This window comes from Fonsecaea multimorphosa (genome assembly GCF_000836435.1).
Source record: "Fonsecaea multimorphosa CBS 102226 unplaced genomic scaffold supercont1.11, whole genome shotgun sequence".
Classification (NCBI taxonomy): domain Eukaryota; kingdom Fungi; phylum Ascomycota; class Eurotiomycetes; order Chaetothyriales; family Herpotrichiellaceae; genus Fonsecaea; species Fonsecaea multimorphosa.
Window position 1 is genome coordinate 713920 of NW_015971645.1, and position 23142 is coordinate 737061.

The 23142-nt window shown below is 53.1% G+C and overlaps 8 protein-coding genes across 8 annotated transcripts; 4 read left to right on the forward strand and 4 right to left on the reverse strand.

Annotated features, from left to right (window-relative positions):
• Z520_06259 (uncharacterized protein) lies at positions 1-1785 on the forward strand (the record flags this gene model as incomplete). The annotated part of the gene is made up of 1 exon (XM_016776760.1): positions 1-1785. One exon carries the CDS (start codon positions 1-3, stop codon positions 1783-1785), a length of 1785 nt encoding a protein of 594 aa, XP_016632302.1.
• Positions 1786-2559: 774 nt separating this feature from the next.
• Z520_06260 (uncharacterized protein) lies at positions 2560-5404 on the reverse strand (the record flags this gene model as incomplete). Its single annotated transcript, XM_016776761.1, has 4 exons — positions 2560-2810; positions 2865-5096; positions 5160-5313; positions 5369-5404. 4 exons carry the CDS (start codon positions 5402-5404, stop codon positions 2560-2562), a joined length of 2673 nt encoding a protein of 890 aa, XP_016632303.1.
• Positions 5405-8688: 3284 nt separating this feature from the next.
• Z520_06261 (uncharacterized protein) lies at positions 8689-9246 on the forward strand (the record flags this gene model as incomplete). The annotated part of the gene is made up of 1 exon (XM_016776762.1): positions 8689-9246. The coding sequence occupies one exon, from the start codon at positions 8689-8691 to the stop codon at positions 9244-9246; it is 558 nt and encodes a 185-aa protein (XP_016632304.1).
• Positions 9247-10296: 1050 nt separating this feature from the next.
• On the forward strand, positions 10297-15155 carry Z520_06262 (uncharacterized protein; the record flags this gene model as incomplete). The annotated part of the gene is made up of 2 exons (XM_016776763.1): positions 10297-14872; positions 14941-15155. 2 exons carry the CDS (start codon positions 10297-10299, stop codon positions 15153-15155), a joined length of 4791 nt encoding a protein of 1596 aa, XP_016632305.1.
• A 1107-nt stretch (positions 15156-16262) lies between these two features.
• On the reverse strand, positions 16263-17631 carry Z520_06263 (uncharacterized protein; the record flags this gene model as incomplete). Its single annotated transcript, XM_016776764.1, has 2 exons — positions 16263-17513; positions 17578-17631. 2 exons carry the CDS (start codon positions 17629-17631, stop codon positions 16263-16265), a joined length of 1305 nt encoding a protein of 434 aa, XP_016632306.1.
• A 1051-nt stretch (positions 17632-18682) lies between these two features.
• On the forward strand, positions 18683-19197 carry Z520_06264 (uncharacterized protein; the record flags this gene model as incomplete). Its single annotated transcript, XM_016776765.1, has 2 exons — positions 18683-18823; positions 18967-19197. The coding sequence occupies 2 exons, from the start codon at positions 18683-18685 to the stop codon at positions 19195-19197; spliced, it is 372 nt and encodes a 123-aa protein (XP_016632307.1).
• Positions 19198-19498: 301 nt separating this feature from the next.
• Positions 19499-20419, reverse strand: Z520_06265 (uncharacterized protein; the record flags this gene model as incomplete). Its single annotated transcript, XM_016776766.1, has 1 exon — positions 19499-20419. The coding sequence occupies one exon, from the start codon at positions 20417-20419 to the stop codon at positions 19499-19501; it is 921 nt and encodes a 306-aa protein (XP_016632308.1).
• Positions 20420-20716: 297 nt separating this feature from the next.
• Z520_06266 (uncharacterized protein) lies at positions 20717-21666 on the reverse strand (the record flags this gene model as incomplete). The annotated part of the gene is made up of 2 exons (XM_016776767.1): positions 20717-21345; positions 21426-21666. The coding sequence occupies 2 exons, from the start codon at positions 21664-21666 to the stop codon at positions 20717-20719; spliced, it is 870 nt and encodes a 289-aa protein (XP_016632309.1).
• Positions 21667-23142: the final 1476 nt, after the last annotated feature.

A 23142-nucleotide genomic window follows, 5' to 3' on the forward strand; every position in this document is an offset into this window, starting at 1 on the left:
ATGCCTGTCATGTCTCCATCGTGCCGAACAAAGTCCAAGACTGGCTGCCGGACCTGCAAGATCCGGAAGATCAAATGCGATGAGCTGATGCCCGAGTGCAGACGCTGTACTTCGACTGGACGGAAATGCGACGGCTACGGGATCTGGGGAGGTGGTGGTGAGAATGGAAACAAAGACCAATACCAACAACGCCATCATGATCGTCCCCGACCCTCGAGCGCCGCTACCGCTCTGGCTCTCGCAGAATCCTACTACTGCTCGTACGAGTACCGTGCTAACCCCCCCACCACCTTGAGCTCCTCGCCTAGGACCTTCTGTGTCTATCCCGCTAACGCGCTGGACGCCGATGAAAAGTCCCATCTCGAGTGGTTCTGGTGTCGCACGGCCAGGAAGGTCCAGGGTGCATTTTTCTCAGACGCTGCGAACGCCGTCTTGTTCCAAGCCAGCGCATCCGAGTTGGCCGTGACCCATGCAGTCCTGGCGCTCTGTTCGGTCCATAAACGTGCCGACATGTCTGTCCTCGTGCGGCAGCGGCACGACGACGACGAGAGGTTCGCCTTGGTCCAGTACAACAAGGCCATCAAGTACCTGCAGCCCAGGCTCATGGCCACCAACGACCGCACGTCGCTGCGCCTGTGTCTCCTCTCGTGCATCGCCTTTGTTCATCTCGAGTTCTTCCGCTGCCACTACCAGATGGCCCGGAGGCATCTTGAGCACGGCCTGAGAATGTTGGACTGCCTACAGGCTCTCTCAACTGTGAGCAGTGGCAGTGGCAGCCCCTTCGTCGATGACTGCATCGTACGAAATCTCCGAGGTCTGTACCTTCAGTCGACGTTGTTTGGTCAACAACCTGACCGTCCGTGGGCCGTCGTCGATAGCTTGAAGCACATTAGGGACATAGCAACCTTCTCCTCAGTGCACCAGGCAAGGGAATACCTGGAAATTCTGCTGCTCAGGATCTGTCGCATGACCGAGACTCACTCGAAGAAGGTATCCTCCTCATCAACTCCGTCGTCCTTCGACGGAGCATGTTCCTCAGCCCAGTGTCCGTCCCAAGACTTGTCTTACGATCTACAGGCGTGGAAGGCTGTTTACGACACGACATGGACCAGATTCAAGCGCAGCATGAACGGGCTCGAGGTATTCGCGTACCGGCTGCTGGGGGTCTACCACAACATGGCCCTGATCATGGTCGACACGGCGTGCGAGGCCGACGAAGCCAAGTTCGACCGGCACACGGCGCGCTTCGCGTCCATCATCGCTCAAGTGATGGCGCTCCGCGACATGGCGTCGTCGAGCAAAGTGCGCGAAAAGTTTTTTGGCACATCCGAAGAGGGACTGTCGCACTCGATCGCCGACATCGGCCTGATGGCACCGCTTTTCTACCTCGCCGTCAAGTGCCGCGTACACGCGCTCCGGTGCCAGGCCATCGGGATGATCGCCGAGCTCCCGCGCAAGGAGGGCATCTGGGACGCCATCCTCGTCGCCCAGATTGCAGCCAAAGTAGTGGCCATCGAGGAAGCAGAATCCAGCATTTGCAGCGCAGACGCGTCGTCCGACCATGATGGCCTCCGCTCCCCAGAAGATGGCCCCTATGAGCAACTATTCTTGACCCTCCCGACCGGCCTCGACCAAGTCCCAGTCCCCTCAGCGTCGCGGCGCGTGGAAGCAATTGAGGTCCTGCTTCCCGATGGTCCTTGGGACCCTGTCATACTGAAATGCATTTATCAAGACAAGACCCAATGGGACACCTACCTCATTGATCGGCGTGGAATTGGTACCTGAGTATTTGGCATGAGGGTTTTTGGCAGCTTCGGGCGCACACTACGTCTCCGGACCGAGTTTGGGTATCTGGCACAAAGCACGCAATCCGAAACTTCTAAACAACAAGTATGGCAGTGGAATACATGCATTGGCCACGTCCTCATGATATTCAAGTTCTGTTCGCGCTCATACTTTGATACTTTGCTACATGAGCCCGTTCATGACCCCGGATCAGGGTCCCAACATTCCACCCGCGCTTCCCTTTGATGATGCTTCATGGCGAAACAAAAACAGACTCCATCATCGTTTCCCTGCTAAAGCAAAAACACTATATACCCATTGCCGCCTCCACCCCTCTTTGCATTGTGCTTATCCTAGAAATCTGAGAGGGTATCCAACAGTAACAGTCATTGTCGTCAAATGTCATTTCATAAAAAGCTGTTCCAAATGTTGTGCCAGGTATATATGTCACCTGGACTGGAAAATATGTTCGCCGTCCATCATACTGATCCCATTCCCCCAAACTCCCTATTGTAATAAAAACCCGTACAGACCCACGGTAAACGTGTCTGGGTATCGTGACAACTCTATATCGAACGCGCCACAACGCGCCACACTCGGGTGTCTCCTGCAAAGGTTGGACGCCCTCTCCAAAACCCCTCAGGCGGGCGCGAGGGAAAGTGAAGGGCAAAGATGAAATGAAGAATTCCAAAGGATGCGTACGCGGCGTATCTAACAACGAGCCCCATGTTGAAAGCTCGGAGGGCCGCGGGAGGTCGGGTCAACCAGCCACCGCTATTTGATGTCCGATGGATGTGCAGGGGGTGTCTCGCCATCAACGGTGCTGCTTGCATTCGTGCTAGGTAGTGTCGAGCTGCGACTACTGGCTGTCGAAGTAGTGGACGGTCCGTTGCCTCCAAAGAGAAGCTTCTCAATGGCCGTAACCTGTTTGCCATAACTAGTGCGTCGAAGAACAGGATAGTTCTGTTCCATGTCCGCCCTCAGTGCCAGAAGATCGGACCCTTGGAGCTGGCCAAACACCTTTTCTACAGACAGATCAGTTCACGTCCACGATGGGAACTGGGAAACCCCAAACTTACGCAAGACATAATTGCCATACTGATCCCTCATCAATCCAAGAACTGGAGTGACACCTTGTTCATTTGGTGCCGTCAAGCCGCGAAGAATCTGTGCACGCTGATCCTCGTCTGCACAGTCAATGCTCTTCTCCACAATGTTGCTGGCAAATTTGTGCTTGGAAAATGCCAGGAGCTGTTGAAGGACGATATTGACAACTTGGCGCCGATCCTGAGGCTCACCGTTCTGAATAATATGCTGCACAACATAGTTCCCATATGAGTCGCTGATAAGGGGCAGAATGTGTTCGAGGAGCTCATCCAGAATGACGCGCTTCGCCTGTGGTTGACAATGTTCCAGCATTCGTTGAACCACTCGACACCCGTACTGGTGTGTTGACATTTTTGCCATTTGGCCTCTGTGCGCGTCGACAATAAACTGAATATGTTCACCTGGTATACGCTCGATGGCTTTCTGCACAACATGGTTGCCGTTCTGATCTTTTACAACCTTCAGTATTTGCAAATTAGGCCCATCCAATTCTTTCACCAGACTGGCTTGCTGGTCGGTCAAGACGTGTTCAAAAGCCTTCTGGACCACACGACATCCATACATCTGCATGGACAAGTGCAGGACGTGACCCTTCATTTGATGGGCAAGGATCTTCTTCTGTGTCTGGTTGCCATGTTCGAACATTTTTTGAATGACATAATTTCCAAATACGTCCGTCATGAGTTGCAACAAGTTTGGCTGGATCTCCTTGAAAATTTGCTCTTTCTCGTCACTGTTGGCCGTCTCCAGTTTCTGTTGAATGAAGCGCGAGCCATGCTGATCACCACTGAATTCGACCACGTAGTTGTAGATGTCTTTGAGCTCAAATCGTCGATTGGTCTTGCTGTTCATGCGAAACTCTTCGAGCAAAGGGCTTCTGACAATATGACTTTGGTCGGGCTCGCGAATTGGCATTCGAGGGCCCGAGGGGAAGTTGGTGATCCCGGAATGTCCATGCCCGACGTAGGGATGTGCCAGTGGATTCATTCGCATTGGTTGTACTGGCATTTGGGCATCATACTGAAATGCATTGCCCACTGCTGGCTGGAGGGATGCGGGTGCATACATGGCATGATCATAACCATAGATCTCAACATTTGTGAACTTGCGGTCGAACAAGAAAGGATCATGGTGCGAGGTACGGCTAGAGGCACCACTTCCCGGAGTGCTGCGGATGGATTGAGGTCCTGTTGGCGGTGTGCCAGTGGTTGAGTAGTATGGGCTGGTCAGAGCGCTCCGGTAGTCATTTTGAAGTGTGGGGAGGTTGCCACGGCCGCCATACTGAAAGCCGGCATAGTGTGGAGCCACTTGGGGCTCCAACCTTGAACCAATGTCTGCGACATGTGCGATTTGCGGTTGAAAGTTGCTCTCCATCGGACTCAAGTGGGCGCTTGATTGTGAAGAAGCTTGTGTTGGTAGGGGACGGATATCACGCTGGTATTGTGACGGGGCTTTCCGGGGGGCTGCGGCCTGAGCAGTGCCCTGATCGAAATTTAACAATTCCAAAGCTCTCAGGGTATCGTCGTACTTCTGTTTGGAGGATGGATGATATTGTTCGACATGATCCGCATTCAACAGTCGGCCATTCGCTGTCCCATACGCTGGTGAAACGGGATTGTAGCGTGAGAGGTTCCCAATTGACATTCCGTTCATTTCTCTGGTCACCTCATAACTGTTCTGCAGCGGCAAGAGTTCAGTGGTCCCATTCACAGCCGGATGATTGTGCAGAGATTGGCCCTGTTCTTCTTGGAACTCCTGGAGCGAAGCAAAGATGCCATTCGAGTTGACGGCGCTTGAGTTGTAGACCTGGGATTGAGAATCAATCTGGCTGCGTCCGAAAGTGGAGGCTCGCGTGGGAGAAGGATGGGCGCGAGGGCCGGCTGTGATGGCTCGCCGGAGATGTGGCCCATCGAATGAAGTTCCTTCAACATCAGGAGCACTCCCCGCGAACAAGCTTGATTCTTGCGGACCACTGTTGTTGATGCTGGCAGCGAAATCCAACATCTGGTTCTGTCTCTGCTTGGTTGGCGACAGAGGTTGGCCTCTTTGTCGCGACGGAAAGCCGATGGTGGACGAGGCCGGGGCCCAGGACATCTTCGACTGGGAGGCATTCTCATCGTTGAGATCGATCGACGTCACCAACGAAGATGAGGCGGTCTTAGATTGACCATAACTTGAGACAGAACCTTGACGGACAGGGGATGCTAGTGAACAGTCAGTAGACATGTCAGCCTCGCCTGGGGTCAACATGCGTCTTATCGGCTCACTGTCAACGCGGCCATCCAGGAAGGATTTGCTGGTGCCCCATATCCGACTTGAAGCATCCCAAGCACTCTTTCCCAACTCGTACTCGGTACCCTGCCCAAGATGTTGCTTGGAGGACGACATCCGTTCGAATGCTGCGACTCGGCCGTTTCTCGCCTGATATGCACCGATCAGCCCCCACTTCCGTTGTATGCCCAAGAAACACACTCACCGTGTCTAACGTGGCTCCGGCCTCCATCATGGTCATTTTGCAGTCCAAAGTGTGAAAGAAACAGACAACTGGTCGATGGACAGAGTATGCGTAGCGGGGTGAAATGTGCAGAAGCCTTGTCTGTTCGGGGAGGGGTTCCTTGAGAATATGAACTGGACGTCCTGGACCGGTAAGGAAAAGGGAAAAAGGACGTAGTTTATCGACTATGGACAACAGCAGAGTCAGTTGGGGCGTGTGCGTGCCGATAATATGACCTCGCGGGACAAGAGGGCGGGTGAGATGTGTACCAAATTTTGTGAATATGCAGGGCGAGGATGTACACCAACCCGCGGAAATTATAATATACCCCGTTGTAGATACAAGGAGGAGAAGGGAAGGAGGCCGAGAAATTAAAGAGGGAGGAGATGTGATCGGTAGGAAGCAAGGTTCGGCAGAGTCATGTACCCCTTCGTTGGCCAGCAAAGCAATGGTACAATTCTCCCAGCAGGCAGCCGCAGGGCAAATGAGAAATCAAGGCCTGAGCCTGATGGCGCCGTAGACGGGTAGCCGCAGGAGACGGGCGAGGGAATATCTGCCAGCAGACATGCGCCTCGACCACGGCTTGCGCGCATGGAGCAAGGGATGGGAAAATATGATGGGACGAGGGGTGGAAGTTGTGGAATGCTGCGTCGCCGGGTTTGTGCAAGGCGAGTCGCAAATTCGGGTGGGGTGGCGGGCGCAGGTGAGGGAGGAGGAGGAATGGGCTGAGATATTCGGATGCGGGTTGGATGGTGGAGCAAGGGCAAACAGAATCCAAGGAGAAAAAGAGGGCCTGCTAACAAGGAGGGGAGATGTCAAGAAGAAGAAAAAGATCAAGGTGCAGCACAACGGGTTACACAAAAAGAACTGGCAAACAGGTACCGGTGAAGGGCAAGAAGATGATGTATCAGAAAAGTTGAGCGGATGATGGAACAAACAGTTCCCACACCTTTTCCAGCGGGTGACGGTCGCGAGAGTTAGGCCTAGCCCACCAGCCGTTTGCATGATGCGCAGGGCAAGGCAGGGCCGCAGGGGAGATAGGCGGTACCACCCCCAGATCGACAGAAGGGCTAGGCACCCACTACCTGAGGTAGGCTAGGGCCCGTTCAGAATCGGGGCATCCCTAAGCCCAACAGAGCGTATTCTCCAAGTTCCAAGTGCCACTGGAGTGGGCCTCTGCCGTTTGGCGTCTTCGGGTGGCTTGCCTCGCTGATGGCCCATGGGTTCTTTGTCTGGGCCTCTTGGGTGCCAAATGCGCCTAAATGGCTACTGCCAGAACTGCCAACAAATCGGGGGCCACCACCCAGAAACGCCTCTAACCTTGAGCGCTGCTACTTCCAGTACTCTTCGGAAAGACCCAAAGAGTTTAGACTGGCAGTATTAAGAAACCCAAGGGCCAGGAAATGCAAGGGGGCGCAAGGGAATCACCAGCCCAAAAAGAGTTTGCTGGAAATGTCTCGCGCCCTTTTTGGGTTTTCTGGTGGTTTCACTGCACAACCTTGTGCGTGAGTCTCACTGCGTTGGGTGGTTCCACATGATTCTTCTCTCAACAACTCCCATTTCATGTGGGAAGTATCAACCGGAGTATGTAAGGTCCTGATGTAGCTAAGCAGCACCCAGCAGCATCAGTCACCGAGTCACCCACGAGTTGTAGCCTGATGAGCTGACTCAGAGATGACGCGGGGACAACCAAACGAGCCCGCAACCATCTTTTCTCTCCGTTGTTCGATTTCTTTTGGTTGGCTCCCTTTCAGGCTGATGACTGAGTGGTCGTGTGCGGGGATTTCTGCCTTGCTCTGCAACAAAGGACACAAAACGGCGCAAGATGGTGACGTGGCAAGAGAGTGACAGTCCCTGCTTGAACAGTCGAATGGCACTCTGGCAGCTTACAGTACAAGGAGCTGTTGGTACGCGCAGTAGGTCAGGCTATCCAGGGTGTTTGTTTCAGGCATATCAAGAAGAATGAGCCGCCGAGAAACATGATTGCCAGGATATGTGTACAATATGGAGGACATATAAACCGGGACAAGTCGGCATGGTGCAACCTCGCTCAATATCCTACAGTGAATCCTGACGTTCCGGCTTCTCATCCTGCGTTTGCTTTGTAAGACATGAAGATTGTCCATGAGGCACGCAAGGGATGCTGTCTTAACGAGCCCAGTGGGAGAATTGCCGAGCGTGAATAACTCGCCCTCAAGAGTTGCCAATTCTCCCTGAAAATGGTGGCAAGGAAGAAGACTTATATACTCTTGTTTTCATACTCTTAGCTTCCCAAGTTCAAGGTGTGTTGTTGAGAGAGATGGAGAAAAGGATCGATAATTTCACAGTTGGAAATGAGAATGTGGCAACAGAGTGTGATTTGTTTGTTGATGGATTGCCATTTCCAAGCCTACAACGTCTAGCCACTCAAGCCACTGAGTTGGGGGCGTTTCTCTAAGCTCCGTGCGCCGACTTTGGCGGTCCCTTACGTGGCTCCCTGGGCCCTCGTCCCCGGCCCTATTGGCCCAGTCAAGGCGCCCAGCGAGATTGGGGCTGATGATTGGCAGCGTCAATCCACCACAAGGTCAGCAGCGATCATCGGCGCTCCGACCCCCGGCCAGGCTGTGGAGGCCGGCGGCCGTTTGGGCGGCTTGGTGGCTGGCAAAATGGCTTGGGCGGCTGTGGGCGGATCTCCAAGACTCTCTTCGACTCGCTGTCACAGGCCAGACCCCGGCAAATTGAGTCTCAGGCTTGATCTTGCGTTGTGGAACTCGCTGCTCCATCGACGTCTGCCTCAATATTACCGTCTGCTTGTCCTCTGCCCTCTCTATCGTCAACAACTCTTCTCGAATTTTGCTACACTGCAAATTCCTCTTCCTCTCTCTTTCTTGCACTCTGCTTTCTGCTTGTTGGCAGCATCCAGCTTCACTCTTTTGCTGGATCCTCGCCGTCCGTTCTTTCCAAATCTACACGCTAGCTCACAGTCTTGGAGATAAGGTTGTCCGCCTGGTGCCAAAAAGGCCGTGCCCGCGTTGACGTGCTGCTCGGACTTCCTGCAGACTCTGCATTGGCTTTCGGACTCTTATCAGTCTCTTTCTCCAGCCTCAGCCTGACAAAGGACGACTGTTCTGAGACCTCGGCTCTCTTTAAGAAGCTCACGACCAGCCCGCGGCCCCCAAAAATCCATCCCGCATTCCCATCGCATTGGCAAACCCCCGATCTCCGACTGGCCCTCACTCAGCCTCATAGCTAGCTAGATCTATATTCGTCTGCGTCCTCGAAGGACGCCTCAAAGAGCCTACGGCGACTGCAGAGCTGTGGTCATGGGCTCATTAAAATACACATATCTCCAACGACGTGATGGATCCGACTTCACGGACGGCGGACCACCATATTCAATGAATCAGCTACTGTTTGTCCTCTTCACCCTCGTGCTCATGGCTGCGCTATGCTCCCTGGCTCTCTGCTTCCTTCGTCGGCGACGACTAGCCAGAGAGCGTGCGACACTCTTACCGACTCATCACCAGACCGCGCATCATCGCTCTGCGTCGATCAGGCATATCGGTCACCAGGACAAGAACGAGTCCATATTTGTTTACGATGAAAAGATGAACCTGATCCACAACTCCTCGAGCCCTCCGTCCGCAGCAGTTCCGGAAATCCACATCACCTTCCCCGACGAGGAGGGCAAGACTGGCCTTCAGAAAGGGCGTGTCGTCGTGGTCCATGTTACCGATTCGGGCAGTGTCGGCATGGAACCGCTCAACCAAGAGAATCTGCCACCTTATCAGAAAGAAGATGTCGAGCGATTTCAATCCCTTGACCTCGATCGGATAGGTGGGCTCAGGGAGAAGGAGCCGTTGAGCCAGAGGTTCTCATGAGCCGACTCAGCACCTTTCGTCCACCATATCCTCCCGATGGATAACATACCCCAAACTGGCGGAGCAGGCAGTGGTGCTCCTCGTACTCAATACTGCGGCAACACAGTCCATAATACCCGACACCGCTGCGATAATTGTGTGGAGACCATCAAAGTGATGGTTATCACACCGCTACAATAATTGTACAGAACGCTAATATCGAGGGCGGACCTTGTTGATAGAAGCCCTTGAATGGGGAATTTTGTACATATTGTATAGTCCACACGCGTCTTTGTGGCGCGACAGGCCCTCTGTGCCTGAATTCAATATGAGATGTTGAGATGTTGCAACCATGGGCATTGATCACTCTCATCACAACCACGGAGAAGTCTGTCTTTGGGTACAGGTCGAGAGGTGCTCGCATGCAGCTAAACAGTAGCTTACCTCTGGTCGGTGTGATTTGTGGCATTTTGTACGTCGTACTTGTAGACGATGTGCAGCAGCCGAGCTCCACCAGCGACAAGTTTGAACTCGGCACCGGCACATCGAGTATCAGCTCCAAGTTGAAGGAAAAGTCCTGAGCTCCTCACTGACCCAGTTTATCACCAACACCGTCATCATAATCCTCACCATTGCCCACCAAAACTACCTACCTAAGTATCCTTACCCTCGTTTATTGTTTGTTTGGCCTGGATGGCTTCCACGTGTCACTGCTTGGACGAGAACCTGTTTTTGTGAAGCTCCACTTTGTCGTCTTCCAGACGGAAAACGCGTCAACAGGGCTCGGCCAATCACCGCAACTGGCCTTTGATCGAGTCCGCATTTTCTGTGTTGACAAGCCGACAAAAACACTTGGGCTCGCCTCTCGTCTAGGACCCCTCTGTCTCTGATTGTGAATCAAGCCGCGATTGCATTGTCCCCTCGTACCCTCGTTCCCTCGCTCCCAGCACCAGATCGCCAACTATTCTCCTTCCGGTACCTTTGATGTGACCGCAGTTCACTGCACAAATGAACTTCCAATAGCCGACACTCGCGTTGCCGTTGTCTCACCCCGTTTCACCTTTTGCCTCCATGGCTACTGCGGAAGTAGTGCCCGGCGAGGACTCCCTCAACTATGGCCTACGCACATCAATGGATGATTCGGCAGATCCTTTCGTCGACGATGGCCAGTCTCGACAGTCATTCCACGGCCACCGCTACTCCAGCTTGGTCGACCCTGAGTCCATAGCGATGGGCGCAAGCATGTCCCCTTCTCAGGTCAAACGGAGCCTCATTGCCCACCTTGCCGAAACCGAGCGACGTTTGCATGACGCGCAAAAGTTGGGGGAGTCTCTCTTGTTGCAGCAGTCGGAGCTCAATGAGAAGCTGCGCGAAATGGAAGAACAACAAGGCGAGGCAGAGATTACACCGGAGTTACGACAAAGACTGGCTGATCTGGAAAAGGAACATAATGACGTTGGTAAGGAGATTGCGCGGGCACTGCTGGGCCCAAAGTCCAGAGCTGTCAGCGGAGAAGAGAAGCCCGGCATGGAGCAGGCCATCTACTCCAGCCAGGCGACAGCATCTCCTTCCAAAGTAATGGCCCCTAGCCGGCGTCAGCGCAATCAGCCCAGCAATCGAGGCGATGATTTGCAGTTTGCGGCCGATATTAGTACCTCTCTCCTCGCACAGGTTCGACAGTTGCAGAGTGCCGTGGCGGAACGAGATGAACTCTTGAAAGAGGTCAAGTCCGAACGTGACCGTCTGGAGAAAGAAGCTGCTCTTTTCTCGCAGCGCTTGCGGGCCTTGGACGAGAGCGAACAAAAGTACAAGGACGAGAACTGGAATCTCGAAACCCAAACTCATGAGTTGCTAGCCGCTGCCCGTGAAGCAGCCGACCGCGAAAAAAGGCTCACTGCTAGTTTGGCCGCCGCGACCGCCGAGAAAGGCCGGATGCAGAGTGAAATGGATGAAGTGAGAGCCGCCCACGAAAAACTGGCGGCTGACCATGCCACTGCCAAAAAAGCCCATGATTCCGAGCTGCACACCCTCAAGCGCACAATAGATTTGGGCGATAGCGAGAGATCATCGTTACAGCACAAGATTGACGAGTTGATGGCACAAAACCAGGAGCTCGCCCGAGCTGTTGCTGCTCGCCTGCGCAGCGCTCAGCCGGATGCGGTTCCTACGAATGAAGAGCACGAAGAAGACCTGAGGGACCTTGAATCCCTAGAACACTCACCACCCCCATCTCCTACTAAAGCTACCCCAAGGCCCGGAGCTTTGGAATCGGAAACATTACGTAGTTCTCTACATCATGCCCATCGGATGATTCAAAACCTCAAGAATAACATCCATCGTGAAAAGACTGAGAAGATTGAACTCAGACGCATGCTTCAGGATGCCCGAGATGAGCTTGAGCAACGGCGCGGAGATGGTTCCTTGGGAAGTGCAAGCAAACGCCAAAAGCCCAAACCTGACACTTTCAAGAAACCAGTACGGCCTGATATGCTGGGTGGCAGTCGAAGGGCCCGGACTGACGTGGAGCTTGAAGACGATGACTGGGAAGATCATGCCGTCGACACGCCGAGTCGTGGGGTTAGTCACAAATACTTGGTCGTGCCAGCTGCTGGTGAAGGCATCACTGATGCGAGCGATGCGTACCAAACTGCGAATGAGACAGAAGGCAATTTTGAAACAGCGGACGAGAGACATGCGACAGAGAGCGAGGATTTCCAAACCGGTGCGGAAAGTCTGGCGGGCGACAGTACAGACGACCTTACCGAGACAGAAGATACAGCCTCGCATAGCCGGCGAGCAGGTTCTTCTCGTCGTCCAAGACCCAGTCTGACATTCAAGCCTGCTGGAGATCGTCAATCATTCGTGAGCACTGCTTCGGACTCTGCGGAAGAAGAGGAAGAAGCGCTCAAAACACCTGTGTTGACCCAACCTCACAAGTTCCGACTCCGAAACGGACGTCAATCATTCGCTCGTCAATCAAGAGTGCCAACAGACAGCACCCCCACTAATCTGTACTCGGACACTCTGTCTCAAGACTCCCCGGCTACGGTCAGCAGTGAGCGTAGCCTACCAGCTGCTGAGCAGAGTCTTTTTGCAGAGTTGGGCGGTCTTGACGAGACAGCGAGTTTTGGAACTCCGGGTAGGGCCAGCTTGGCCTCTGTCTCCTCTACGCCTGGTGTTCCTTCTTATACGCCAAGTAGACAGCTTACACAGCAAGAGACACCAAAAAGTGCTCTCAAGTATGCTATGGTGAATGCTGCAACCATGACTGATCCGTGGGAACCAGAACGAGATCTAGCCGCTCAAAGCAGCCACGCAGAGGAACCTCTGAAGGAAGCACCTTTTCCGTCCAAAGACAGGGCGCAGTCACCATTACCTTCTGAATTCCCGTTGCCTCCCACAGTGCCGACCTCACCTGTGAAACATATCGACCACAGCACGCAGTACACTCCGCAGAGAGGATTACAAGAAAGCCCGATCCGGAACACTGCATTTATCACGCCCCCCAAAACCGTCTGGGATGAAGCGCAGAGTCCGGAAGTGATTCAATCCGAGGTCGATCCTGCAACCCAGCCCCGGACACCCACACAATTCGAATATTCAGGCCTGCTAATGCATGATACTACCCCAGTGTCGCCAGAAACTCCCCTTCAGCATGTGCCACCGCAAGCCGAGCCATTTGCTTTTTCTGCTATTCAGTCTCAAACGACCGAACCCGTCCAAACTCCCGCCAAACCAGCGTTCAATGGCGTCACGGCTTCAACACAAGCCGATAATCTTCCAGACCGTCCACAGACAGCGGAACGAGTCGTCGGGACAGGGCTCCTTGCATCTGCTGCAGCTGCTTTGGGCTTTGCCAAATCCAAGGACATGCAAGCCCCCACAATTGCAGAAGACGAAACAAGTGAGCCAGAGAGAACGATTACAGAGCCTCTTACTGCGGAAGGTGTTCCTTTGAAAGATGTGTCAGGCAACAAGGGTCAACCTCATGGGACATTCGGGTTAGAAATGAAAAAGGGGCCACAAGAAGAACGGGCCCCACTCACCTCCAATCATGACCGTGGCTCTCAGACGCTACTTACTTCTGAAGCGATTGACGAGGCTCTCCGCCCTAAGACTGCGGTTCCCATAACACTTCCATCAAGCGGCGAGGCAGCACAGAATATTACCAGCCCCCTAAGCCCGTTGACCCCAACGGAAGGAGCTCTGACGAGTGATGCGAATGCACCACTCACGATTAAGCCAGCTCCAGAACTCACTGCTACAGCGCCAATTTCAGCACCATCTCCTATCAAGCGACCGTCAAGTGCGTCCAGCCAGCGAGTATCCAGCTTAACATCACATCCACCTCTCCCAGCTGATCACAAGGAAGCGATCGCTAAGGCGAGCAGCCGGGTAGCATCGCCTACCAAAGAACTCGGCGGTTCAAGCCAAACATCAACGGTTATGGGCCCACCAGCTTTTCCTGCCTCAGCAATGCGTCGGCCTCGCACTCCAGGAGAGTCTATGCGTTCTCCCACTCGCGACAGCAATCAACCGCGGACGTCTAATGTCAGCCGTACCCAGCGTGGAACTGTTAATTCCCAAATGTCACGCCGGTCCTCGGTTTCCTCGTTCGCCTCCGAAATAGACGAACGCTTCAATATGCACCAGACAGGACAAGTCTCTGCTCATAATTTTAGTACCGATCCAAGAATCATTCAAGCCATCACACAGACCATGATTGGCGAGTTCCTGTGGAAATACACACGAAAAGCCGGGCGGTCTGAAATGTCCGAGACCCGTCATCGTCGGTATTTCTGGGTGCATCCTTACACCAAAACTCTTTACTGGTCGGATCAGGATCCGCAAACAGCTGGCAGGACTGAGCTGAAGGCAAAGAGCGTGCAAATAGAAAGCGTTCAGGTCGTCCCTGACGACAATCCCATGCCACCGGGACTTCATCGCAAAAGCCTCGAGGTGATTACTCCGGGAAGACGTGTTAGGTTTACTGCGAGCACCGGCCAGAGACACGAGACCTGGTTCAATGCGCTCAATTATTTATTGCTCCGTGGTGAGGAGAACCAGTATGGAGCCGGTGGGAATGACATTACTCGCGATGACTTGGAAGAGTTCAATGTGAACGGCGCGGGGTATGGAGCTGCCTTGATTCCAAGCAACAGCCGAATGAGCCTCTCGAGCTACAATTCTCGTACAACGCGAGGCTCGCACCGCAATTCGGCTGCCACCCGCCAACAGCTGCCGCCCAGCTCGTTTCCAACCAGCAGCACCACACGCGTCCCTCAGGACTCCACGGCGAGCCGCGCCGCTCCAAACTCGACAGTGCGGCGCAGTCGGGCCGAACAGTCTCAAGAACCTGACAAAGACCGCACCGTTCGCGCTAGCAGCGTGAGTCGGTTTTCACGTATGCTGGGATCAGTGACTGGAAGGACGCCTAAAGCGAGTGAGGCGACAGTCAATACTCCTACACGTCCTAGTGGCACAAGGATCCCCAGCGGCACAAGGAGTGAAGGGGGCAGTATCTATGACGCCAGCGTGGTTAGCGATGGGCGGAAGGATTCTGCCGAGGAGTTGAGGAGGGAAATGCTGAGGCAAGAGGAGGCTGCGTGGAATGGAGGGTTGGAGAATGTGAGGGCTTGTTGCGATGGTATGTTCTTCTTCCCTTCTCTTTGATGCTTTCTTCCTGGAACCCACTTGCTAATATGGTCATTGCAGGCAAACACGACGTCTCAACTCTCAGTCACAGCCACCGCCATGCCTCGTCCGTTAGCCACGGGCACAGGAATCTCGGCTTGAGCATGAGCCTTCGAGGCTCGGTCAGGCGACGAGATCAGTCCAGCACTCCCGGCCCTTCTGGCCCTTCATCTGCACCATCAGGCTTGAACGCAACGACCCCCACGAGACAAGCGGCGGCAGCCACGGCGTCATAGAGGGCGTCGAGGGTGTGCGTGACCGACGGGGGTTGAAATTGAGAAGGAGAACGTATAAGCGACGGCTTTGGGGCATCTTCCCCTTGTTTTACAGTTCCCACTCTCGCTCGCACCTTCCTTTTCCTCCAACAACCGACCGAGAAAAGAGGAGTGTCAAGGGATCCTTGTTATCTGGATGTAATCACGCGCGGTGTCTATCAACCTTTTCTTTTCCTCTCTTATGTCTGCGATCTCTTTTGTGTGTGGGTGATTAGCATAGCAATGGCAATGCACGGTGACGACTTTGATGCGGCGTGGCGGAGAGAAGTACAAAGTACGAGGTACAGAGCAGCCTGGGTTTGAGTTGGTCGAGGGGGATTTCATTCTTGCGTGGCTTGATCTGAGGCCACTAGGGCATCCCAGGGAGGGCCAAAAAAAATAATGGCAGTACGCAAATCTTTGACTGGCTGACTGACTGACTGACTGATTAATTGATTGAAACACCTCGAAATGGAAAGAAAGTACTTTATTCATTGGCTTTCATTCGAATTGCAGGTGGTCATTATCATTCCTTTTCTCGTTTATCATTCTCATTCCCATCTGTCTGTCCACGGAGCGGACAACAAATGTCCATTGATCATGCCACAAGCCTCAACAGAGAGGCCCAGGCAGGCCTCAGCGAAAGATTGAAGGCACGTTGTATTACATGTATAGTTAGTCCATGCCTCTGCACCCAGCTCGTACCCTTCTTTCGACTCGGTTTTTGTCTGCCATTGACTCTTTCTCTCTGCCTCTGTGTAGCCACCTCGGAGGTTGCTTCATGTCCCCCGTGCTGAATTCTTTTCGAGAGTCGGAGGGATGTCTGGCGGTCATAGAATCCCGCCTACCTCTGTCAGAAAGGAGGCCGTTCCTGAGCCGACTTCTTCCCCGGAATCAGTGCGGGTCTTGGGTATGGTGATAGCATCTCTGGCCCCGGACAAGGTGGTTGCACAAGTCAAGATTTTCCAGCGACTTGACGTATTAGCCTTGCGTCTCTTGAAGCAGAGTCTGGTCCCGCTAGGTGCAGAATCGCATCCTTATAGCGTTCAGGAGTCATGCATCACCAAGGTTTCCTAAGTTTCGGTTCCATCACATAATATAGACCTTCTTGACCTGATCCCAAGTGAAACTTTGACCAGTCGTGGGATCTCTGACTTCTCCTTCCTTGCCAATTTGTAGCTCATGCAAGCCGCCGTCGCCACCTAATCCGCCGCCACCAGCCATGACAAGTTTCCGCTGCAACTCTTCCAGCCGCTCGCGGCCGTAGATACGCCCGTTCGGTAAGACGACAGGGTCCGGTTCCACAGAGCTTGTAGTGTGGTGTGCATAAGGGACATTGCGTGCCAGCTGGTTTAGCTCCGTGCTGCAGATGGGGCACAACGACGAGTTCGTCGCAATACGAGCGTGACCGGTGGTTGAAGAGCTGGCAGGGTTGTAGGCACTGTGACATGTGGGAGTTTTCAATGCTGAAAGACCGGCTGACAGCGCAACGTGAAGGAGTGGTTGTATTGGTAGAGATAGCAACGTATGGTGTGTTTCAACGAACAAGTTGGACAAGTGGTGCCACCGTGATGGGGCAAACAGTGTGCGATATGGTTCAGCTTGCGTGTCGGGTGACTGCACTAATAAACCAGCTGCTTGCATGATGGACTCTCCTCGCGACGCAGCATGCGGTGTCAGGTGTTGTTGGGCATGTGCTCTCGCTTCAAGTTTCTTTGCGGTTGTCCCTGCGCGGACCAGCTCAATGAATTGTTGAAAACGGAGCTCAAATTCGAGATCGGTGGTTTTGTGAGGCGCTGTAATGAGTTTCTTGAGGGAATTTTTGTTCTCGTTGATCCAGGCAAGGGCCTCCCTAGTTTCGCCGCGGGTGAGTGACGAAGCAATCTTATGGCAGGTAACAAATGTATCAAGGTCAATCAGATGCGCGATCTGTTTGGTCTCGGCCAGCGAGATGGCTGTTTTTGAGTAGCCCGACCGCAGAAGATAGTCGACAATCAACCGGTCGAGACGGGTCCGGGACCACTGGTCATACTTTACGTCCACCAGAGATGGTATGTCATATAGGTCTTGCAGATGCTTGATTCTCTTGGCTGAATGGTCATGGAGAGCCTCTTCCTCAACGTGTAGTTTTTCCAACTTGCGTTTGAAGTTCTCCATTCTTTGAATCATGGCGTCGAGTGAGGCGAGCGTCTGCTCCGTGGTTTGGGATGAACTGAGTGCGGCATTCGCGGTGTCTTTGAGGGCGGGAAGGATGTAGTCTCTCTCCCGCTCTACATAGCGTTGGGTATTTCTGAAGTTTCGTTTGACGAGTTCATGTGGGAGGCGGAGGAGAGGCTGGTCCTGTATTCACACTGTCAGTTACACTCGAGTTTGTATGAGGCGCCTGGTCAGTGGGGTGCAATACCAGCAAGACATGGCTGTCTGCGTTGAGTTTGGTGGTAGACAAGTCTGCAGCCATTTTGAGGACGCTGGAGGTGATTGTATGACCCCAATTCTATGGTGCCGACAACTCGTATCAAAGAACCACTATGCACAGTCTGGCGAGGTATGTCGTGAATCCATGTTGGTTGTAGACGAGACGTCGTCAAGTCGTTGAGCCTAGGGTGATTGCGGGCAGCCAATCTGCACATCAAGCTGTGTGGTCTGAAGTATAATATACGGGTGAGCATAGAGCCTGCACCAGCAACGAACCACATCCAGGCAACACGCATTTTGTGCTCTTCACTCCGAACTCCATAGTATTAGTACAGATTTATGCAGCGGCATTATCATGCTACGACTTTCTTGACTCTCATCTCCGGTGCGCTGGCCATGGCTGTGTTCAAAAGACAATCTTGACACTGGCAGGAGCAAATGCATTGCTTCGTGCATGTCCCGCAAAAATGTCTTGCAAATCAGGCACCCTACGCTCCTTTGGACACCGAGATGCACAAATTCTCAGCTCCAATTGCTCTCGGAAGCAGCGTCACTTTGGAACCAAAGCTATCCCTAATCATAATGGCGGCTGAAAGCTTCTTACAGAATCCTTGCACAAGTACAAAGCAACTCAGTGCCACTCAGTGCCTGCAATTGATAATTCGAGGCTCCCAGATGCCAGCAGCGTCAACTCACATACTAGGTCCCCTCAATTCCAACGACTTCAATCAATATTGCGCGAGGTCAAGACTAGAGTGCACGATATCGAGTTGGCAAGGCAGTTCCTGCCACCTTGAAGCTCGAATACAGCGCCCGGTCGGGTTAGCAAATGCTGCGTGGTCGCATCCTGGCAATTCCTAGCCGAATACGATTTACGCTTGCACAGCCTCGAGGCCTGAAAGAATCCTTCCTCAAGTCTCGGATGGCTGTACTCCGTCAAAGTCCATAACATGACGACAGGCTGATGCGGCCACGCTCCACCTTACCCGGCGTAAGCAATTGTTTCTCAAAGCTTTTAAAGGCCCAGAGAACTTCATCTTGGTTGGTAATAAGTACTTCCGGCATTTTTGCTGTTCAAATCGTCTTTTGTCAAGATGACGGTCCCAGTGTCTCCAGCTGTCCTCACCACTGCCGCGATACTCCAGCTGGTCCTGAGCTTCATTGCTCTGATACTTGCGGCCTTTTCTGCTGTTTGTTTCGGCGCCGAGTTTGCTTATGCTGTCGTGTGGTGGTCGGTAAGTGCAAGTCCCATCCGACATTTGGGCTCTTTACACGAAGTGCATACTGAGTGCGGAACATTGTATAGTTTGGTTGGACACTAGTCATTTCTTGCCTTCGTTGGTGGACGCACGATCTTCGACGCTCGACCATAGAACAGATGATTCATCTTGCATTTGAGGTTTTCACTCTGGTCAACTGGGTTGTCGCCACTGGTGTCCTTGTTTCTTTGAACATACACTTGCACCACCTCTCCAGGACATATGCATACGATATCAAGCATGACATCGCCCTGACGGGCGAGTTGATAACGCATCAATTTACCAGCTTGGGCATGGGTGGGCTCTACTGCAGCTATGCGGTGAATGCAGTCACGGGAATAATCTTGTAGGTCGTGTCGTATTGAGGAGATTGTCTCTGCTGACCTTTGTGGAAGCATATTGCTCTTCTTTTCGAGCTATGGAAGTGTCAAGCTCCTCAGATTATCAAGAGAAGCAATGTTGAGCGACAATTCCGAGAAGAACTTTTCATACGAGAAGCTTTCAACACAGGAGCAATTGGTACGAAAGGTGGCATCCTACTGAAGGGAGCGGTGGTCGTGACCATATCTTTGGCGACAGCAGACGAAGATCTAATTGAGTTCTCACGGTGATCTTGCTCGATTGTGAAGCCGGCACGACAGTTTCGGATCCTCATCCCACCAGAGAATATCCGAGATCCTTCCCACTACCCATCTCAACCAATCTTTTCCGCATGGCCTCCGCCCTTTCACCCTTGCGTCCCTCAATCGAGAACTGCGCTCTGTCGACCCACTCCCCAACGGCATGCTGTAATACTTGTCGAGCACGCTCGGTTCCATGGCCTGATAATCCCACGGATCCATGCAACGTCATCCGGCCCAGCTCTCGGGACGTATCGATGCCCTTGTAGCTGCCTCTATGAAGGATGTTGCTGTCGTAAAAGACCGCGTCTCCAGGCTGCAATTCAACGAGGAGTTGGCCCGGTAAATTTGGCTCGTAGGGAGCGGCTTCCCTCTCCGTCTCTGTCCTTATTCGCCGATGACTTCCGGGGACCACAATAAGAGATGCATCTTCGAATAGCGCAATGTTATACTGGGCATGCAACTGTTGACCTTCGGCGCTTTTCTCCTTGAGCTGTCTCTCTTCTTCCTCGGGCGTTACGTCGGGTCGAATGTCGTCTCGATGCCAGCAAAGCTCAAAGTCTACCTGCTCGGCAGGACTGACCAGCAGATTGAACAGCTCCATCACAAGCTTGTCGTCGCCTGCAGGGTCATTCTTGAGACCGACTAGCTCCTTTACCACGTCGAGGATTTCGTCAGAGAAGTAGACTTCAGCGAAAGTATCTCGGACATTCATGTCGGGGTGAAGCAAATGCTGGACGCCCCATATGTTGTCGCCCGGTTTCCATTCCTGCCATGGTGGGTACTGCTTGGGCACGGTGCGGACATAAGGCCATTTGCCGTTTCTTGCCCGCTCAGTGGTATATTTGCAAGAGGCTCTCAGGGCCAACAGGAGGTTTGGTGGCAGGAGATGAGGGACCTTGACGTAGCCGTCTCTGCGCAGGGCGTCTAGATACGGAGTGGATGACACCATTTTCAATACCGTATTCCGTTGTACCGTGTTTCTTGAACGAGGAGCTACGTGCAAGTATAAGCTGGGACAACTTATGAGAGAGTTGAGAAAGATATGACAAAAGATCTGGATCTGAACATGAAGATGAACATGAAGATGAATCTTAATCGAGGGGCGGCTTCTTCCCCGCACCGCGTCGGTGTTACGCTGCCACCTGCTGAATGCGACGTACGAAAAATCCACACGCGCAGCTACTACTATCATACTATCATTCCTCTTCGTCGATGGCCCGAAACCATCATCCTCTCATTACAGGCCTCACATTATGTACATTCGTTGCAATAGTGGCCCCGTCGAGACCTGATCAAGTGGCCATTGGACCAGCGGAGCGAACTCGACCGGCAGCACACTTGCAATGGCACGCACCAGGCGAGCACCTACACCGTCCAACCACCAGATGTCTCTAAACGCATCGAGCGCCACACCGTAGTGTGCAAGGATCACGAGTGCCATTTGATCCTGAGCTCGGAGCAGTCGAACCAAGTCTGCACCTACGTAATGAGGCCAACCGATCATGTCGTCAAAGATGCGACGCTCGCTGTCTGCGGAGGGAAAAGCATTCGTCAACATGTCGATGCTACGCACATAGACGGGGCTGTTGGCTGCTGTTTGACTGGCGACGCTCAACTCATGGTTCTCGCCCAATTGCTGTACGTACGACAATAGACTGCTAAGGGCAGTCCGTGGACCCTCGATTAATCCCGGGAGGATACTTTGAGGCTCGGTCTCCCTCGCCATCAAAGGCTGCAAGCCACCTTGTCGCAGCCATACTTCGCCTTCAGAGGCAATCACAGTCGCGCCAATCACATATTCGAAGACCGAAATGACCTCGGCAATGTACTCGTGGCCGTCAACGTCGCTGTCCAACCCGGAGATGAACGAGTATTCTGTGGCCATTAGTGAGACTATGCCAACGTTGAAGATGTTTCTGATGAACCAAAACTCTCAAGGGGAAAGGGGAACTCACGTATGGACAGAAGCAGGGCTGAAAACGCAAACAGAGCGTGACAATTCTCCGCCGAGATATGTTCGAGCTGTGGGATATATCCCTCCAGCGCTCTGTCCTGGTGTTGACTTGCGAGGTCAAGGTACGTTGACTGCAGAGGGAATGGAGACGTGTGACGGATATGCATCGCTGCCAATGCCAGCAACCCGTGCCTTAAGAAGGGCTGGCTCAAGGCAAGATTGGGAACAGTCACCTGCCACATGGTAAAGAGTTCGTACCGGTCCCCGATGGTGAAGCAGGTGGCTTCTGACCAACGGCGGCTGAGTTCCTCATCATACTGATCAAGTATATCGGTATCTTGTGCTACACTTTGGGCACTGGCCAATGCTTGTGGTGTGCTGCTTGAGCTCTCGCCGGATGAATGCGCAAAAGGCCCGCCACTTGGGTCTGAGTCGAGAAACGAACACCGTCCACCGAGTCTGGTGCAGTTGGCACAGATGGGCCGCTCCTCCCCACAACGGATCCTTCTTTGCTTGCAGTTGGCGCATCCGTGGCGTGATTTGGTATGAAATCGTCGGGACGGCATGCCGCTTGGTGCCCTGTCTTGAAAAGCGATAATGTAGGGTTTGGAGGTACTTGCCCTTCGAGTCCAAGTCGATACTAGCTGACGAGGACGCCTCAACAGCCCTCTTATAAGCCTCTAATCTTTCTCATCTCTGCCACTCTTCCGAACCGTGTCAGTGAACGACTCGGCTGAACGCTCCATTGTGAACGATGGGCCGGCTCTTGCACCGAGAGCATTTGACTCCAAACTCTCAAGGTAAAGCCGACGAACAACAATGGACAGCGGACCAGACGTGCAACCAAGTTCGGACTGACTAGTCGCTCGTAGTCATATGCGAGGTCAGAGAGGGCAATCATGATTGAAGCTGGGGACAGCCATGCGGCACACAAGGCTGAGATGGGTCCCGGGGGTTAGCCACTAGTGAATCACGGCTTGTTAAAGCCGCCAGAATCCCAAAGGAAGCGACCTGATTGCTTCGTCGGGGCTAAAACTGGGGTCGCATCTCGAGCGCTAGTCGACAAACCCCTGTCGCCGAACCAGCTTAGAACCGATGCTATACTGGTTTCTGAATACCTAATCCTCGCTCGTGGTATATACCTACACTGGTACCTTGTTACACTGATCTCATGGCATCTCTTGTAACATCCGGAGAAACGCCCCCTTTTTACTCCCCTTGGGGCATGGTGTACGGTGATCCTCCTCCTGGCCGTGCAAACGGAATAGTGAATATGGGGACACGCCACAGTGGACATTCTTCCCAGCCAGCAGCTGCCAGCCAAGTCCACGTTTCTATCTTCGCACGCGCGTGATATCCAGCCTCAGTATCTTGCGGCAGTGTGTCTCTGCACATCCTCAATGCTCGGCTCTGGTCATGACGGACTACTTTATGACTACCTAGGTACATGATTACTATCAATCAAAGGGTGATCTACTTGGGACATGAATGGAACGAGTTACATACTAAGTAATTTTTTCAATTTTTCAATTGTTTGCAAGAAGGGCGAGTGGTCGGTCACGGGTTCATTGGCCCCTAATGCTTGCCCTCTGATGGAGGCTTTTTGCTTCTATGTACAGTTTCCAGCTGATCACTATGCCTGGAAAGCAGTCGTACCGAATCTTTCGACTTGGCTGCGTAACAGCAGCTTTGGGCATCGCGGCCATGGCCTTCCGGAG